This window comes from Bidens hawaiensis, unplaced genomic scaffold, assembly GCF_021521415.1.
Source record: "Bidens hawaiensis isolate Kalapana, Puna unplaced genomic scaffold, B.hawaiensis_p1.1 tig00048379_1, whole genome shotgun sequence".
NCBI classification, from domain to species: Eukaryota; Viridiplantae; Streptophyta; class Magnoliopsida; order Asterales; family Asteraceae; genus Bidens; species Bidens hawaiensis.
Genome location: NW_027498667.1, coordinates 79,653 through 100,184, shown reverse-complemented (window position 1 = coordinate 100,184; position 20,532 = coordinate 79,653). Strand labels below are relative to the sequence as shown.

General features: G+C 37.0%; 1 protein-coding gene and 1 long non-coding RNA gene across 2 annotated transcripts; both read left to right on the top strand.

The window, feature by feature from the left end:
- Positions 1-15,493: 15,493 nt before the first annotated feature.
- On the top strand, positions 15,494-17,647 carry LOC143597491 (protein WHAT'S THIS FACTOR 1, chloroplastic-like). Its single transcript, XM_077075983.1, has one exon. It carries the CDS (start codon positions 15,544-15,546, stop codon positions 16,828-16,830), a length of 1,287 nt encoding a protein of 428 aa, XP_076932098.1. The 5' UTR covers positions 15,494-15,543; the 3' UTR covers positions 16,831-17,647.
- Positions 17,648-17,657: 10 nt separating this feature from the next.
- LOC143597492 (uncharacterized) lies at positions 17,658-20,287 on the top strand. The gene is made up of 3 exons (XR_013146920.1): positions 17,658-18,210; positions 18,304-18,369; positions 20,105-20,287. It is a non-coding gene; the product is annotated as an uncharacterized LOC143597492 (long non-coding RNA).
- Positions 20,288-20,532: the final 245 nt, after the last annotated feature.

Genomic DNA, 20,532 nt, shown 5'->3' with positions numbered 1-20,532 from the left:
TATTGTTAGATATGGCAACTAACATATCAAATCATATATGTTTGTGAAAAAAGGGTTATATGGTTCATAATGTAGTATACGCCTATACGGTTCATATGCATTTTGGGCATTATAAACCAAAATGTTGGTTTCTTTTCAGTTCAATGTTTATCAGTATGTTTAAAACTTTGATATGCAAGATGTTTAATCGAAAATCATGTTTAAAGGATGGTATTGAGTTTCGAAAAGGGGTTTTATTACCAACACTTACTTCCTACTCCTTTTGGTTAAGGTTTTATACTTTCCTTAATCATTTGCAAATGATCGTTTCTTAGTGTTATATAACGTAATGGAAAAAAAGTTAGGGTCAAGAATTCTTACCTGAATTGATAATATTTTACTTAAATGGACAGTTCTAACGCCTTGATACTTTTGGTCAAAGCTTCATATCCTGATTGTAATTTGCACAAGAGCCCTATGTCGAAGAACTATGTAATTAACACTAAAAAATTTGTAAGTCCCCCCGGGGCGTCGCTGATCGATACGAGATCCGCACGGGGTCTAGGAGTGCGGAGGAATCCTCCTAGACTCGTTTATTGGTGTAGAAGACGAAGAACACGATTACACACAAACCAACACATGAACAAACACATGAATGGGATAACCGAATATGCAGATCCTTTCATTTAATAATCAAACCACGTTACAAACCGAACAAAAACAAATGACGGCCGACCCGAGGTGAGCTCTACCTCGGGTCTGCCCACTCGACACTCCCTCTCGGTTTCTCTCTAAACAACTGAACTGAACTCACAATACTCTAACTTTTTTGGATACTCAAACCTAAACAAGACACATATATATAGACAAAACAACTTCGCAGGCTTGGGCTTGGGCCTGTAGGCGAAGTTGTAACAACTTCGCCTATGGCGAAGTTGTTACAACTTCGCCTACGGTGAAGTTGTTCTAACTTCGTCACTTCGTCTCCGCTGATCAGAATTGCATAGCGACGGTCACAAAATGCACCAACAGACTCCCCTTTGACCGTTGCTCTCAATTCTAACAAACACAAAAGATCATCTGTTACAAAACATGCACCAACAAAATTTTTGCTAAAACGAAGTGTCTATGAATGTGAGTTCTTGTGTCTAGATACTACTTGAAACGAAAAGTGACAGAGCAAATGAGATGTTTGTCGTCAAAAAATGACACATTTGATAAGATGAGCATACAGCTCGTCTAACCTAATATGGCTCACATCGTATAAATCATGGGGCTAAACCACATATTTGTTTAAATTGTTTGAAGAGTGGTTAAGAACTATCATACAACCCGTATAGATCCAAATGCATATGATCCGTTTAGATTTAATTTAAAAAAGTAGCATATTAGCCCTTGGACTTTGTCTTTCAGTTTTGACAATTTTAGTCCCTTAATTTCTCCATTGTCATGAAAGGTCGTGGAATGCTTAAAGCATGGGTCGCAAATACTCGTATATATACGTGGATATACACATGCACTTTTTTATGGGGGTAGACATGCCTCTAGCCAAAAGGTAAAGGGTTTGATTCTCGTCTCACAAATCTCTTTTTGTTTTTTAGGCCTAGTTTCTTAGATTATCACTAACATTGTATTCTCGGGTTTAAAATACAAGAAAAAGAAATTATAAGATTGAATATGGGAAGAAAGGAAAATAAACTATATACTTAAAAGAAATTCTCGAGTTAAAATAAAATAAAAGATAAGAAAGTGTTAATTACATTATTGAGTTAGATTGGAAAGAATGTCCTCTTAGCAACATGGAAAAGAGAATTGAGATAATGTAAATTAGTAATATTGTAATGGGCTATAAACTTTCATTCATAATCATGTCATATTTGGTAGGAAAGTTTTAAGGCCTAAGTTTTCTTTTCATTCTCTTTCTTTTATTTTAATTAAAAAAGTAACAAACTAAGTAATTAAGGAAAGTTAAGGTATTTCCCCTCTGCCCTGGTCTCGATCTTATAAGTAACCGAAAGGTGGGGGTTTTCGAATCTCATCCCCTCATCTTTTTAACACATAACTTTCATTTTAATTATAATCAAAATTGTTTTCATGTTTATTACTATCAAAATTGGATTATTTGAAAATATATTTTGATATTCTAAGTACAATAATTTTTGTTGAACAAGTACATAATGTTGATATAATAAACCTATATATTTTATTGACAACCTTGAATGCTTATTATTTTATATATTGAATTTTATATAGGCTAGAACGTTTCATAGCAAGCCAATGTCAACCCTTATTGACCTTGTACATACAGAGGTGGACAAACTGGTCAATTAAACTGAAATTGAATCGGTTTAAAATCGATTATATAGAAATCGGTTTGGAATCGATTGAAACTGTAGGTTTAGAACCGGTTTGTAATTTTCCTCATCAAAACTGGTTCCAAACGGGTTAACCGAACCGAAACTGGCCATAACCGAGCAAAAACTGGTCAAAACCTGAACCGAAGCTGATCCTAACTTGCTCAAATCGATTTTGAGTTTTAAACCGGTATGTGCACCTCTAGGTACATAAACAAAAAACCTATTAACCCTTACCTCAATCAAAAGAAAAAAAACGAAAGAAACCCCCACTAACTTTCAAGATTGATCAAACGATAGTTGCGACGCTTATTTTCATATTAAGTTTTCGGCTACAACGTGATGGAGAAATTACATATACATATTTCCTGATACAACGCAAGAGGAAAAATCCTAGTATTGGCCTATTGTCATAATATGTTGCATTTATATTTGATATAAATTATCCTTTATTAAGATTAAGTTATGTCCTTAAACTTAACAGTATTTTGGTTTTACAAACAAATTATCTTATGGAAAACTATAAAATTCAATATTTTAAAACATTATTTGGATTAATAAATAATAATTCCATGTACCTATTGGCTATTGCTTTGGTACTCGATCACTGTTTTGGTTTTAATTTAACAAATCGTTATCGTTATTGAATATTATATGGGGTTTTGTCGAATTATTGATCCAATCATTTTGTTTGGTTTATAAAGCCAATTGATTTTATAATTAAAATACTATATAAATTGGTTTGTCTATCACTTATTTCATTTAGCCTAACTTCTTTTACTAATCTTCCCGAATCTTACTACTAATGATAGTGACTACTGTAAATACAAAAACAAGTTATTATTAGTTAAAATTATGTTAAGAAAAACTTAACTGAGAAGAAATATGCGAATGTGTTAGTTTTTAACACGACACAAATGACAAACCTAGTATAGCATAGGCTTTATTTTAGACTAAATGATTTTGGGCAAGGTTTTTTTTGTTGAATGTGCAAAGAAACTTTTTATAATTTGAAAAGATGTATTTTATCTCATTCTCTAAACTACTTTAGTATTATATGTGAAAGTTTAAAAGTTAAAATGAAAAGTAAGTATCGTGCTTTTTTTAATTAAATGTAATCCTTATATATATATTTTTATTTTTGGTTGTAAATTTATAATTTTAAAATATTAATATGCAAAGTAAAAAAAAGTCAGGCCATCTTCATGACTTCATGTCTACTCGTGAATATTTGTGTTGTGTTAATTCATGTGTACATGATTTGTGTTCCTTTTTCCTTTCACGTAAAATTTTGTATTTGTGTTATGTTTGGCATACCAACAAAAAAAACACAATCCATTTATTATAGTTAAAAGTTTTATTTGGGAGTTTGTTTATAGGTTAGGTTAGACAAGTGTGGAACCTTTAACTACCCAATCCTATGTTTTGTCAATGTTTTTACTAATTAGGTTCGTTTGACTACTCCAGTATCAATTTCATTATCTGGAGGCTACTCACTATAATTCTTACAAGCTATAGTCTACTATGCTATATTCTAAAACCTATTTTTAGTAGTATTTGAAACTATCCTCAATACTTAAGTGAGTCTTTTTAAGATATGATGACAGCTGTCGCTCTATATCTGATTCACTCATGAACACTATCAAGAGAAAACCAACCACTGTTGAAAAACCCTATTGAATTAAGTTTTGAACTTGAAAATATAAAAATCTCAAACCTTAACCATTAACATATGTCAAACATCAATTGGAACATCCTTTATATTTTAGTTGATGGTTAATGAATTTTTATTATTACTTTTTCCAACAATGGAACTGTTGGTTATAATATTTGTAGTATTTAAATATTACAATTCCTGTGGTGGCGTTGATAGCCGAAAGACAAGGGCACATGCACCAATCAGCCGGTGTCCCTGATGATTGAGTGCTATGTGCCTTATGTCCAAGGCTTGATGCAAAACTACTATCGAGCCGGGGGTCTCACCGGAAGCAGCCTCTCTATCCCTATGGGATAGAGGTAAGGCTGTCTACATCTTACCCTCCTCAGACCTTACCATAGCATTGCTATTGGTGGGATATACTGAGTACGATGATGATGAAATATTACAATTCCTAAGTATAATTAGTAAGTGTTTGAAGGGTATAAATGAGCCGGTCAATGTGGGGGGTGGAACACACGTCAAGCTAACGCTTTCATACTTTCCGAAGCATTTTCAGATCCGGATTTGATGGATATGTCACGTGAACTCTTTCTTTGCATCCTTTATTCATTAATAACTTTTAATTAATTACTAAACCCACACTCAATTTTATTCACCTTTTGAGTCCAAATCCAGAAAAGTAACTTATTCATATAATACATTGTTCTTTTATGGGTTTGGTCGGTTGGGGTTGACGAGTTTTAGGTTGACTGAGTACACCTGAAGAAGCATTATATATTTACAAGTATTAATGATATAACCTTAATTTGTACACGCTTAAAACCTGTCTTACAAAAATAAAGTGAATTGTACTTTATATTTGTTGAGTGTAAAGCTATTTAAGTCTTGATCGTTGATCAAACTGGTTTGTGAAATTGTTGTTCCAAAAGTTTTAAAAGAATCATACCGTTATACTATGTGTCACATGTGTGTATTACGTGCATCTAGTTGTAGCTATGTTCAAATCGGATGCTTGATTGGTAAATAAAGCTAAAATGTTAAGCGGCCAATTAATATAGTTGAATACTTGTATAGTTGTATATACTACACAGAGGAGGATGAACGGGCTGTTTGTTTTTAAATATCATAACTGAAAAGGTAAAATAAGGGCGATTGTAGTATATCTAGGATTATAACATGTTAAGAAACTGCTTTACATCTAATCATCGAACTTTTTTCGTAACTTTTCATCGGATTATTTTTGTTACTTGTGTCTATGAATTAATAAATTATTTTTGTTTTGATAATTTTAGAATTATAAACATATGAGTTGAACAAAATACGAAGTCTCGTCTCTTAAATACCTAATCTAACTTCGAATATAACTAAAGCTTATGGTTACAGTTTTATTTTTGTATCCTGTGGGTTGTTGCATTTTGTTATTTTCTTTTAATGAATATGACCTTTCATATATAAAAATACAGTGACAAGAAACAAGAACTATGGTTGGTGGCTTCGTACATTATAAGAATTAGCCTAAATTACTTGTGCATTCAAAATGTGAATCATCATTAGCGACAGAGAGAAATAGTACTTTACGGAGTGGGCTCTATCTTGGGACACATCATAAAAATTAAGCTTATATTAAACAGCAGGCCCAGGCCCTATGGGCCTTCACCCGCTCCACCTACTCATCCTAATATTTTGTTTGTATTGATTAGCTAGAGTTGTACAAAACCGGTTTTAAATTCAAACGGAACCGGTTTATAAACCAAACCGGTTTGGACAACGACCGGTCAAAACCGATTTGACTCAAACCAGTTCGATTTATAAACCGGTTTAGAAGCAAGATATGTCGACCTGAGCACGTCGGTTCGGTTCATAAACCGGTTTGACCGGTTTTAAACCGGTGTTTCTCAAACCGGTTCGGTTTTAAAACCAGTTTAGTAGATATTAAAGGGAACCGATCCTGAAACTGACGGGTTGTAGTGGCGAAGCTTGGACATACACGTTTAGGGGGTCCGGACTTAATATGTACAAAAAGAATTCAGACTAGAGGGGGGCGGGCTCAAAATTTCGGTCGGAAACGGGTGAATTTATACCATGTATAAATATTTTCGGCTGAAAAAGGATAAAGTTACACTGCCGAGCGAAAAAAAGGAGGCCGGGCTCAAAAATTCGATTGAAAACGGCTAAATTTACACTATGTATAAAAATTTTCGGGCAAAAAGTAGATAAATTTACACTACCGAGCAAAAAACTGAGGGGGCGGGCTCAAAATCTCATTCGAAAATGGGTAAATTTACACCATATCAAGGAGAGTTTCCCTCAATTCAAGAACAAGCCGACGAGATTTGAGAACAGAATCAAGCTGCCAAGACCTATCTCTACCTTTCATCAACCATGGATTATGTTCCGTATCCAGAGCCGAGGAATCATTACGAAATGGTGACTCTGGGTTACCGTGACCCACCTCCGCAGTATGGATACCCCAATGTAATCCCACAATCGTACGAAGAGCACTTGGACCGCGCTCTACATGAAACCGACGATTGGAGGAAGAAGGTGCACGAGGAAGAGAAGAAAAAGAAGAAAGTTGGAGAAACAATCCTTCGTAAATGCAACAAGATATCGAAGGTTGTGAAGAAGTTCTTGAAGAACTGAAGATGGTGGCCATGTGGAAACTATGTGTAAAATAGTCCTAAATGTTATGTGTATAAATAAAGAATGTTTTAAACGTTCTCTTGTAAGGATAGGACAAGTTATATATCGTTTGAAACGATATATAAATATGTGTAATATGGAATATATATATCCTTGGGATATATATAATTGTATAATAAATAAAATGCGTGTTTAATATGAGAAATTGTTAAATTTCAGTTAAAAGACATATTAAGAGAAAATGTCTGAACAAAGTAACAACAATAATAACGCTCGAAAAGAAAGAGAAATAAGAGATAAGGGGAAAGGCCCTGAGAACGAGCGAGAGGAAGAAATTCCCGAGAAATACATGAACAAACTCCAAAAGATGATTAAACAAGCCGTGAGAGAGGAATCCGAGTGGATATCACAATCTAGACAATCTAGACATTCCTGAACTGTTAACCCTTCCGTTCACCCTTCTAAATCCGTTAAATCTCGTCCTAAACCAATCCATGATGAAGAGAGCGATCATGGATCTAATGCCGACGAAGGTATTAGGCAAAAGTTTTAAAGGATGAAAGTGAGTGGTTGTACGTTCAAGGATTTTAAGTACTATGGACCGAAAGAGTTCCATGGTGACAAGGGAGCCATCACAACTGTGAGGTGGATCGAGGAGATGGAGACTCACGTTATCATGAGTAAGTGTTACGAGGAGGAAAAGATCCAATACTCCACTCTCATGTTCAAAGGTGAAGCACATGAGTGGTGGAATGCTCTGTTGATGAGCAAAGGAAGAGAGGTGATGTATGGCTTGACGTGGGAAGAGTTTAAAGCCATGGTGATAGGAAAATTTTGTCCCATGCACGAGACTGATCAGATCCAAACCAAGTTCCTTAACCATAAAGTCGTAGGAACAAACCTCCGAGAGTACAATACCAAGTTCCTTGAGTATTGTCGCCTTGTTCCCCAGCTGGTTAACCCTGAGTCCAGCAAAGTTACAAGATATATATGGGGACTACCGCAGGAAATCCGCGACATGGTAAGGTCACACTTGCCTCAAACCGCTGACTCTGCAATGGAGTTGGCTGGGTACTTAATGTGCGGCATGGTCCACAACAAGGAAGAGGACAAGAAGGTGACTCCAACAACTGCTCAAGGAAGGACTAGAGGAGGATCCAACTTTAGAAGCAAGGGCGTAAACCGAAACAACTCTACGCCATGCAAGACTTGTAGGAGATACCATAAGGGCCGATGCAATTTCGCTCCATCTCCTAAAGTCTGTGAGTCCTGTAATCGTACGGGACATGCAGTTGCTAACTGTTGGAAGAAAAAGGTGACTTGCTTCAATTGTAAGGAGACGGGCCATTTAAGTTTTGAGTGCCCAAAGAACAAGCCTGCTGCTGGTGGTGCGGGTGGAAGTGGCCAAAATAAAAAGGGAAATGCTCGAGTCTTTGTACTCGACACAAAAAGGGCCGCTGACTTGCCGGAAACCATAACCGGTACGTTTCTAGTCAACGACACCTATGCTAGAGTTTTATTCGATTCGGGTGCAAACTTAAGTTTTATAGATTATAGTTTTTGTAGTCTATTAAACGGACCATTAACAAAATTAAATAAAACTCTAAGCGTCGAGACTGCTAGTGGCGAAATCGTTAAGATCCCCGAAGCTCTTGAAAACGGAAAAATCCTTTTAGCTGGTTATATCCTGCATATTTGTTTGTTGCCTATGAGATTGGCTGGTTTTGATATTGTACTTGGTATGGATTGGTTATTCGATAACCATGATCGTATCATCTGCAATCGCAAAACTGTTGAACTTCAAGCCCCCGATAAACGAACGATTCGAATTGAAGGGGACAAAGACGCTGGCCAAGTTAGCATAATCTCCATGATTAGGGCTAACAAGTGTTTAAATCAAGGATGCCTCGCATTCATGGCCTACGTCACTGAAGAATCAAAGCCAAAAGAAATCAAAGACGTACCTATTGTTTCTGACTCTTCTGACGTCTTTCCTGATGAACTTCCTAGTATCCCTCCCGATCGTGAAGTAGAGTTTAGGATCGATCTTATTCCTGGTACTGCTCCGATCGCCAAAGCTCCGTATCGCTTAGCGCCAACCGAAATGAAGGAGTTGAAGAAACAGCTCGACGAGCTTTTGGAAAAAGGTTTCATTCGACTGAGTTCGTCGCCTTGGGGAGCACCAATCTTATTCGTCAAAAAGAAAGATGGTTCCATGAGGATGTGTATCGACTATCGTGCGTTGAACAAAGTCACAATCAAAAACCGATATCCACTCCCTCGTATCGATGATCTTTTCGACCAACTTCAAGGTGCTAGCTATTTTTCTAAAATCGATCTTTGTTCTGGCTATCACCAACTCAAAGTTCAACCCGAAGATATTCCAAAGACCGCGTTTCGAACAAGGTATGGACATTATGAGTTCACGGTAATGCCGTTCGGACTTACTAATGCTCCGGCCGCGTTCATGGATATGATGGACCGAATCTGTAAACCGTAATTAGATAAATTTGTTATAGTCTTCATCGACGACATACTTATTTATTCTAAATCCAAGGCCGATCATGAAATTCACTTTTGAACTTTGCTCGAAATTCTTAAAACTGAGAAGTTGTACGCCAAGTTCTCGAAATGCGAGTTCTGGTTGCACGAGGTGCAATTTCTTGGTCACGTCATTAACGTTAACGGTATTCAAGGGGACCCTGTTAAGATTGAAGCTATCTCTAAGTGGGAGGTCCCAAAATCGCCAACTGAGATCCGAAGTTTCTTAGGTTTGGCCGGCTACTACCGTAGGTTCATCGAAAACTTTTCTCTTATCGCTGTTCCGCTAACTTCCTTAACTCGTAAGAACATCAAGTATGAATGGGGAACGAAGCAACAAGAGGCGTTCGATATTCTCAAAAAATCTCACCTAAGCAACTATCTTGGCTTTGCCAGAAGGTACCGAGAAATTTGTGGTCTTTAGTGACGCATCACACTCGGGTTTGGGATGCGTACTGATGCAACGCAAGAAAGTAATCGCCTACGCCTCTCGTCAACTCAAAGTACACGAGAAGAATTACACGACTCACGATTTAGAGTTAGGTGCTATAATCTTTGCACTTAAGATATGGAGGCACTATCTCTATGGAGTAAGATTCACCGTGTACACAGATCATAAGAGCTTAAAACATATTTTTGATCAAAAAGAGTTGAATATGTGCCAACGACGATGGATGGAAACGCTCAACGACTATGATTGTGAGATTGTTTATCATGAAGGTAAGGCTAATGTTGTGGCCGATGCCTTAAGTCGTAAAGAGCATGAAAAGCCTAAAAGAGTTCGAGCATTACGTCTAGAACTCCAAATAGATCTCATTGAGCAAATCAAATCCGCTCAAACTCAAGCAATCAATGAAAACCAAATCGCCGATGAAAAACGCAACGGCACCATTGACTCGTTAGTAAAAGGTGATGATGGTATCCTTAGAATGGGAAACCGGATTTGGGTACCAATCGTTGGAGGATTGCGTGAGAAAATTTTGAACGAAGCTCATAAGTCGAAATACATGATGCATCCCGGAAGTGATAAGATGCACCACAATTTAAAGGCGAACTATTGGTGGAATGGAATGAAAAGGGATGTTGCTTCGCATGTTGCGAAATGTTTAACGTGTTTGAAAGTCAAGGCTGAACACCAAAAGCCTTCGGGATTACTTCAGCAACCCGAACTTCCCGTTTGGAAGTGGGAGTTAATAACTATGGATTTCATTACCAAACTCCCAAAGACGACTCGACAACATAATGCAATATGGGTGATTGTGGATCGTTTGACAAAATCTGCACATTTCATACCCATCAATGAGTCGTACTCAATGGATAGATTAGCGCGTATTTATGTGAACACCATTGTCGCTTTACATGGAGTACCGCTATCTATCATTTCTGATCGAGACAGTCGTTTTACGTCTCATTTCTCGAAAAGCTTCCAACAAGCTCTAGGTACGAAGTTAAACCTAAGCACTGCCTATCATCCACAAACCGATGGGCAAAGTGAAAGGACTATTCAAACGTTGGAAGATATGCTCCGTGCTTATGTGATAGACTTAGGTGGAAGTTGGGACGACCACTTACCCCTATGGAATTTTCATACAATAATAGCTATCACACAAGCCGCACCATTGAGGCATTATATGGACGAAAATGTAGAACGCCTGTGAGTTGTTCTGAAACTGGAGATAATCAATTGTCTGGACCCGAGATTGTCCAAGAAACCACTGACAAGATTTTACAAATCCGAGAACGACTTAAGACGGCACGTGATCGTCAAAAGAGTTATGCCGATGTCCGGCGTAAGCCGTTAGAATTTAATATCGGTGACAAGGTTCTATTGAAAGTCACGCCTTCAAGGCGTCGTTCGTTTCGGTAAGAAAGGAAAGTTAAGTCCTCGATTCGTTGGACCTTTTGAGGTACTCGAACGAATCGGCACTGTTGCATACCTTTTGCGACTGCCCGAGGAAATTCATGGAATACATGAGTGTTCCATATTTCGAATCTGCGTAAGTGTTTGACCGATGAATCTTTGGCTATGCCATTGAAAGATGTAGAAATAAACGAAAACTTAAAATTCGTAGAACGTCCAATACAAATTGAAGATTCGAAAACAAAGAAATTGAAAAGAAGAACTTTAAAAATTGTGAAAGTAAAATGGGACTCGCGTAGAGGGCCCGAATATACTTGGGAACTCGAATCGGAAATGAGAAAGAAATACCCCCTAACTATTCTTGTAAAGCAATCTCGAGGACGAGATTTGTTTCAAGGTGGGGAGGATGTAACAACGTGAAAATTTCGAGTTCAAAGTATCAACTTTCCAAAGTCTAGGGACTAAAATTGCCAAAATCCAAACTTGAGGGTTAAAAATGAAAAAATCTTATTTCTTGTCCTATCGCGCTACGCGATGGACAAAAGGAGAAGCCTATCGCGTACCGCGATGGAGCTTCTGACACAGTGTGACACGTGTTCCACGTGGCACACAGTGGCACTATGTGCTGCCAAGTGTCACCACGTGGCAACACTGCCGCCACGTGGAGCGGCGCCTGCCACGTGTCAACACGTGGCAGACCTACATTATGACTCATCACACCTATATTGCGATACGCGATAGGTGCCCAGGAACCTATCGCGTAGAGCGATGGGGTTCCGAGTTTTGTTTATAAATAGCAGCCAAGGGGTGGATCATTCCTCACACCAAAATCAGCTCTCACATCTCTCTACTCTCTCACTAGAATATCTCGAAATTCGTGCCTCGTTTCCTCATTAAGCGTGCCTCGAATCTCTCGTTTGTGTATCGACGTTTCCTTAGAGTTTGTACTACCCTCCACCCACATACCAAGAAGGTGTTGTTGTAATGCCAATGAATCTCGATAAGCGTGTCAACGAGTATTGAAGTTTGGTGTAATCGTTTGACGATCGAGAAGTAAAGCGGCGTCGGGGTGCTGCTCAAGTCCCTAGGATTTCGGTACGCCACTAAGGTTAGGCGTAATATCGAATTCAAAATAATTTAATACTATATTCAAGGCTTAAGCCTTAAGTCGAGGTTATACTCGATGCCTCGATAAAAGAAAAAGAAAACATAACAAAGAAATGAATGAATAAATGATTATAGAATATTGTGATAACATATATATGTGTGTAAGTATATATGTATATTCTTTGTTATGAAATATTATTTAATGAATAAAGAGTATTCATAAATAATAAAAGAAAAGAATTACGTTTCTTGGAGAAGAACAAACGTCGGGTTTTGAATATAAACTAAAGGTTTATAATTTACTTTTAAATAAGAGGTTTTCAAGTAAATAAGAATTGAACTAGAGGTTCAATTGAGGATTGAGATATAAGACTAAAGGTCTTAAGCCGGATCGTATATCCGACTAACAAATATTTATACTCGTAACTATAGGTTTGAGATAAAGAAAGGGAAAGACCCTTGGACGGTGAGTGAAGCCGATCCTAAAGAGATAAGGTGAATACGCCCCCAAACTTTTAAACTTGTTTTCAAAATAAGTCAACTTGTTATATGAAATTGTTTACAAGGAACTATGTGTTCCTAAAACCGTTATGACTATGAGTATAAACCTAGCCCTCAAGCTGTGGTATACATATGTCTGGATCCTTACATAGGTGGTACTATGCGATGTATGGGCGTGATCGCACCACCCTTGGTCGTAGGATGCTCTCCTGCAGGGATTACGACCGTTGTGTATATTTACGTGTACTTAACTAAGTCGAACGCTGCGGTGTTTGCTGAGGTGACCTAGCGTAGAGGCTCTAGTTTATAATGTGTTATTTGACTTTGTTATTCCTAAGCCACGTTGGGCCGAGGCAGGCGTAGTCTCGAGGGGTAATAAAGTAAAAGAAGTTATTTTGCGTCAGCGTGTTCACCAACATTCGTTGCTGACGTATTTTCTTACATTTTGCAGGTGAACAAAGTTAGAGCTTGGAAATGACGAAGTACTAATATCCGATGGCTCGGATTATTTTGTAATGAACTTATATGGTGGTTTGTAATACATAAACAAGTAACATCTTTTGTTAAACAACATAAGCGGGTATTTTATTATCCCGTCTTTTGAATATATATATAAATTACACTTTCGATCCTTAAAGTTTTATAAGTTTTCCGCAAACTAAAGCAACTCTGATTTATTTACAAATACGATACCAACTGTTGGGTCACGCTCCTAGGCCCTAGACGGGGGTGTGACATTAGGAGTTTAATCGGTTCGGGTTATTCAGGTCTCAGGTCGCTTCAATTCGGGTTTGTTATTTAGGTACGGTTAAAAAACACACCCCTAGTAGGCCCTACTTTAAAATGTCCCTAGACAGCCAGCCCTCACAAGCTGATAGCATTGCTAAATACTCAGCCATGAAGCAAACTCTTCCGAAGGAAGAAAGTAGCTGGACATAAGTATGCAAAGAGGTACGTTAATCTTCTGGGAATTGGCAACATTGACAAAAAAAAGGGAAAAGGTACGTATACACCTTTTTAGGCGTAGCTATACTAAATTGGCCTAACCTTCAGTATCCGTGACCAAGTTTTTCTTAACTAGAGGTGGATCCATGCTTATGGACCAGGGTGGTTAACTTTTTATGTTAGTTTTTTTTATATAATGTCCATGTTAGCCTTGCTATCCCCCTTCAATTTTAAATAAGAAAATGCAAATTACATTGACCGCACATATAAACATGAGATAAAAAGGAATAATACTGGGCCCCACTTAAAACATCAACCCAACCCACAGTCGTCGTCTTCTTCCTCACCCACGCCGTTGAGTGCATTTTTTTTGGCGACCCACCATTTCCAACATCATACTTGACACATGCATGGAGACACCTCGAAACCACCCATCTTTGAACAATTTGATACACAAATCCTTCAAATCACTATTAACTCTATAACTTGACCGCATGCAAAAACACTTTCCTTGATGAAGTTATTAGTTGCTGACTAGGTTCTTTTTTTAGTTGTAACGGATAGTTTGATCATCTCACAATCTATTAACCGAAAATGTTAACGTTCGTGAATTAAAATGAGGCAGTTTTTCAAATAAAGACGTGTGTTTTTTAGTTTAAGAACAAAAGCATGTAATTAACTTAGTAATAAGTATGTAAATTAAAGAACCTTATTTTGTATAACATTTTTTTTAGACTGACAGTTTTCACTCAAACAAAACTAGCAATAAGTTAGAAAACAACCTAGACATAAAACAAACTATCACAAAGCGAAACTACACAATCTTTCTAAACAATAATTTTGATGGGAGATATGTTATTGTCTTTTTGATTAAACGGAAACTTAGCGATTTGATATCCGCTAAGGTCCTGGTCGCTTGAAGAAACAAGCCACGGTTTATATTATAAAACGAGCTCAATTTTAGTCTTTCAAATACACCAACAAACCGAAAAAGAGAGATCCTATAAATAACTTTATTTTTGCCATGGCCTAAATTGGGGCTGTTCACGAGCCGAGCCGATCCGAGCGAAGGGTTGCTCGTTGGTTGGCTCGTTTACAACCGAACCGAACCGAGCGGCTGAAATTCGAACCAAACGAAAACCGAAATGAGCCAAAATCGAATCGAGTATTTTTCGATCAAACATCGAGCGATTTCGAGCATTATTTATTTATTTTTCACTTAAAAAAAATCAATAAGAAACAAATTTGAATGTTGTAAATAATATATTTTATATATAAATTAGTAGTTTTTAGACAAACATGTAATATATTGTAAATTTTTATTATAAATAAGTTTAGAGTGAGATACAATGATCATGTAAACAAACTTTTAGTGTTCTAAAAACTTAAATCGAACAAATAAAACTATAAAATTGATGGAATATGAAAATTTTGAAGGGATAAAAATAATTGTAAGCTTATATTTATGTGTTTTGTCAATATATTTATATATTTGTTCATATATAATTATATATAAAATAAATTAAAAATATTCGAGCCGAGCCGAACCGAACCGAACCGAGCAGACCCTTGCTTGTTGCTTGGCTCGTTTACAAATCGAACCGAGCAGAGCGGCTCGTTTTCAATCGAGCGAGCATTTTCCAAGCGAGCGGCGAGCGAGTTCGAGCGTCGAGAGGTTTAGACGGCCCTAGCCTAAATACAGATATTCGGTGCTTAACAACCTTCATTTGCATTCATTCAATCGAAGTTTCATACTTGTCATTCATCGTCCGAATCTCACCTGAACGCAGGTTTTCAAAAACAAACTACACCTTCTTCAATGTTTATTATTATTATTAGGGCCTATAAGATTTAAGTTATTAGGGTTTATGTGTTCACTTCATATCTGATTAAATCACTTCATTCAGGCATTTCTACAAACAACTTATCTGCACACTTGATTATATGATCAAATGGCAAATCAACTCATCAAACCTCCAACAAACCTCACCAAACCCTTCAAAAACCACCCTTACTACTACATACCCTCACTTCTACAACTAATGACTACTAGCAAACGGGTTCAAGACCGAAGCCAACAGAAACGGGTCCACGTCCTCGAAATCGCAGTCGAAAAGCACAAAATCGCCTCCAAAATCTTGTTTTTGTTAGAATTGTTGAAACACGAACCCGAACAAATCATACCGATCAGGTCACTTGATCAACACAGGCGCCAGCTCAATCTTCCGAAACCGCATAAAATATCGGATTTCATTCGGAAATCACCGAAATTGTTTGAGATGTATAAAGACCAACGAGGTACGACATGGGTCGGGTTAACGGCACAAGGTGAAGAATTGATTGAAGAAGAAGAAAGATTGATATTGGATAATAATGTAAAGGCATTGGAGCATGTAACAAGGTTGTTAATGATGTCGGCTGACAAGATTCTACCTTTGGATAAAATTGCACATTTTAGACGGGATTTAGGGTTACCGTATGATTTTAGGAAGCATTGGGTGCATAAGTTTCCAGATCATTTTAGGGTTTTGAAGAATGAGGATGATGTGGAGTTCTTGAAGCTTGTTTCTTGGGATCCATCATGGTCGGTTACCGAATTGGAAAAGAAAGTTTTGGGCATCACGAAAGCCGAAAATCATGTTCCCGGCATGCTTTCGTTGGCATTTCCGTTAAAGTTTCCTCCAGATTATAAAAAAGTGTACCGATACGGTGGCCCGATTGAAAACTTTCAAAAAAGGGAGTATCTTTCGCCTTATGCGGATGCTAGCGGGCTCAAAGCGGGATCGGTTGAGTTTGATAAGCGAGCTGTAGCGGTAATGCATGAAATGCTAAGTTTTATGAACGAGAAACGGTTGGTGACGGATCATTTGACGCACTTTAGGAGGGAGTTTGTGATGCCTCAAAAGCTGATGAGGATATTGTTGAAGCATTTTGGGATCTTTTATGTTTCTGAAAGAGGGAAAAGATTCAGTGTTTTCTTGACTGAAGCTTATGATGGTTCTGAGTTGATTGAGAAGTGCCCGTTAGTTGTTTGGAAGGAGAAAGTTGTTGGGCTTACGGGTTATAGAGGACGGAAGAAAAAGATTGAAACTTTTGATGATTTGGATGGTTTTGATGATGTTGATTTGTTTGAGAGTAGTTCGGAAGATGAAAACAGTATTCAGATTGACGAGTCCTCGGATAATGAGGATATTATGGATATTGGAGAAGTTCAGAAAGCTTATAAAGATGCAGAATAAGCACACTGAGGTTATATATCTTGTGTTTTTTTGGCAGTTTTGATTATATTTAGTATATTCGAATTTTATTGGATTATTTGGTTTGTTGTGGTAGAGGAATTATATTTCTTAATGCAAAAGAGTGATCTTCAATGGTGATCGATTTTTGGATAAAACACGCTAGTATGATTGTCCTTTTTGCATTTACATATATATTTTAGCACGAATTAACTCATCTGAAAACTGTATTGTTTTCTTGAAATTTTTGGTAGAGCACTTTTTTTTATTACTTATGCTAACACTCTTTCTTGGAAAATCTTCTACTTTAATACCTTTCATAACTACCTAACTGAAATTGCCTGAAAGAAACCATACATGAAGGCTTCTTGTCGCAGATCAAAGTGAATTATTACAACTTTTGGTAGAAATATCAAATACTACTTGAAACCAGTTTTGATAACTCCACATAAGGCTGAGTATACTAAGAACTAATAACAAACTTGTTTGGACATGGACTCTAATAACCCGGAATTAGAACCGAACCGAGTTTGTTTTGAAATTTTGGGTTACTCAAATCGAATTCGAATTTATATATCCTGAACCGATTCGATTTGAATGACCCGAACTTGCATTATATATGATTTCTTTTTTATATATATCTTAAATGGGCTTTTGGGTTCTGTCTAAGTTTTTGTGATTATATAACACTGATTTTTTTTAATTCAATTTATTCGAGTAGACCTGATTTTTTTTAATCCAATTCGAAAAATATTATTTGAAATGGTTTTTGAGAATTTTACTCGAATTCGAATTCAGTTTTAAGATTCTCAACCCAAATTCGATTGGCGGGTTGAATCGTTGAACTGGAACAAGACCCATATATATATTCCTGTCAAAGACGTCAACCTTTTTGACATCAACCCTAACTCGGGCACAATTAAAATATGTAATCCAAACACGATTTGTTTGATCCATTTATCTAAACGAGTCAAACAGATTGACGGCTTGCAATCAAGTTGTAAACGTGTTAAACAAATTAGTTGGTTAAGTGGAAGCACAAAGAAAGCTTACAAGTCTTACGTTGTCAACACGGGTTTTGAGGGACTCCAGCTGTGCAGTTGGGATTCGTATATCAGTTTTGCCAAAACTCAATGAAGTCTTTAATGTGCAACTGTGCAAGTAAGTGAACTATAGAATTCTTTCGAAGTTATTTGACTTTTTGAATTGTTTTGCTGGATTTTCGTTGCAAACTAGTCACTTTTTTTAATAGCTTTTGTTATTCTTTTTGTAAAATCTTGTGGAAATGTATACGGAAAAAGAAACATCATCATTGGAAACATACAGTATTTCTTAACTTTGGCTGTGAAGTTCCTTTGCAAAAGATCATAAAACTGGTTGAAAGTAAGCAGCGTATTTTAAATGTTACCGTTGAAAGTTTGACTTCCATACTGCTGACTTTATGTTTTGTAACATGTCGTCGGCATTGGCTTGAAGTATCACAAGGGCCTACCTTTATGTTACCTTGTCAATGATTTGAAGCTATTCTCTGTGGTCACCATGGTAACATTCTATTCTCATGAAAATTTCTAGATGCCGGTATCAGTTTATTAATGCTTAATACAACTGTTATATGCTTATGCTGGCTAGATTCTTTGAAGAAATGTTTCAAACGGTTCTTCATTATATATATCTAGTCTAGGCTGGCAAACAGGGGCGGGTTTGGGTCACGGTTCAGAAAGGGTTCGGTTCAATATGGGTATGAGCAAATGAGTAATTTGGGTTGCCACCTTCGTAGCTTATGGCGAAGCTGCGAGTTCATGAGCAAGTGAGTGAACGAGCCATGGTCCTAAAAGGACTGACCCTCTTTCTTTTCTTCCCTTTCCCTTCAAAGCCCGGCTGGGCGCTAGCGCTTGACTAATTAGAAGGTCAGCCTCTTCTACTGAGCGAAGCTGCGGGCATACCCTTCTCGAGCCTACAACAATAGCTTACGCTTACAAAGCCTAAAATAGAGCTACAACAAGCCAAGCACTGGAGGAGTTGGGCGGTTGAAATGAGATGTTTTAGAAAAAAAAGGTATCAAAATAGGTCACCCGGTATACTTTCGTGTGATGACGGTGGAGTCGATTATGAGGTGGTGGCGCCGGGCAGTGGTGGTGGCAGTGGAGTGGTGGAGGCAGTGGTGGTGACGGTGATGGCGTAGATAAACAATGGTCATGGGTGGTAACTCATTTGGACCTTTTTAAGTTAACAAGTTTATAATAGTTACCCATTGACTAATATAAGTAGACCCATTGACCTTTTGACTGATTTGAAATTACCTAAATGGATTCATACAATTTATTTTTGTCTAAATCAAGCCATTTTTTGAAGAATGGGTCATATTGCCATGATTGCCACTTGTAATTCTGTCCAATTTTTTTAATTCTATGTAAGTTCATTAAAAAATCAAAATTTAATCAAACATCTGAACAACTGAGTATCATATTATTACAAATAAATGAAAGAAACACATCCAAACACTATCTCATATTGTTTCTTTACAACTGAATACTCATCGAACTCTTTTACTAAGGGAGTGTTTGGATTGAGATATTGGGACTAGAAATGATAGAAGCTGTTTAGTTTGAGGTTATGTCTTTCTAAATTAGGAATCATATCCACCAATTGGAATGCTTCATTCCCATAATGAATCATGACTGTAAACCAAATACCACATAAGCTATGTGACTGCTGACTAATTACACATGTTAGGGCCCGGCTCGTTTAACTTACTAGAGCTCAAGCTATATCTATAAAGCTTGAGCTTGACCTGGTTATTATATATTAATTAATTAATATACATTTATAATTCATCATCGTACTCAGTATATCCCACCAATAGCAAAGCTATCGTACTCAGTACATTTATAATTGTTATTTGTATAAGTTTTAGTTATAGTTTTTATCTATAACATAGTAGATTTTATTTAGTTATGTTTATCATTGTTTTGTGCATAATAATAATCATTATAAAAATTTATATATTATATTTTATGAAAGTTATATAAATAATAGGCTGGTTTAGGCTCGCGAGCCAGCTTGGCTCCTTTACACCCATGTTTGGCAGTGAGGGAGCATGATAAATGCAACATTTAGACTTGACCCGTTAGTATATTTGTCAGACATCTACTTCAAAGTCTTAAACTACAATGTCTCCCGAACAAAGTAAGCGGATGAGCTTTCTACATATATGCACTAGAAAATGATTTAAACAATTGTAACTGATGATATGTTATTGTTTGGTCATACTTCCTAGGATTTGTATCGGGAGAGATTTCTTCTTGCGTTTGATGGAAGTAATGTCGATCGCCCTTATTCACTGTTTTCCGTTCAATATAGCAGAAAAAGTGACATACAAACGACATTGGAGTGCTTCGTGTCTTGTAGTTCCACGAACATAATGGTAAGTTCTTTGTTAGTATGTGGTTCCTTCAAGTACATAAAAACGGAATATGAATGACTCTTATGCTGCTTGCTTATCTTTTGGTAATTGTTCAACTTCTAGTAATCCTTTTTAGAAAGAATATAATGAAGTTCTTCAAGATCTTGCGTGACTGTTGTACCAAGCAACTTTAGACTGTGTGAGTACAAGTCTATAAGATCTGAGTTGAAGTTGAACACCTGAGCCCTCGCTTTTAAAATCAAAACCAACATTTTAATATGCATATAATAAAACACCTGAGC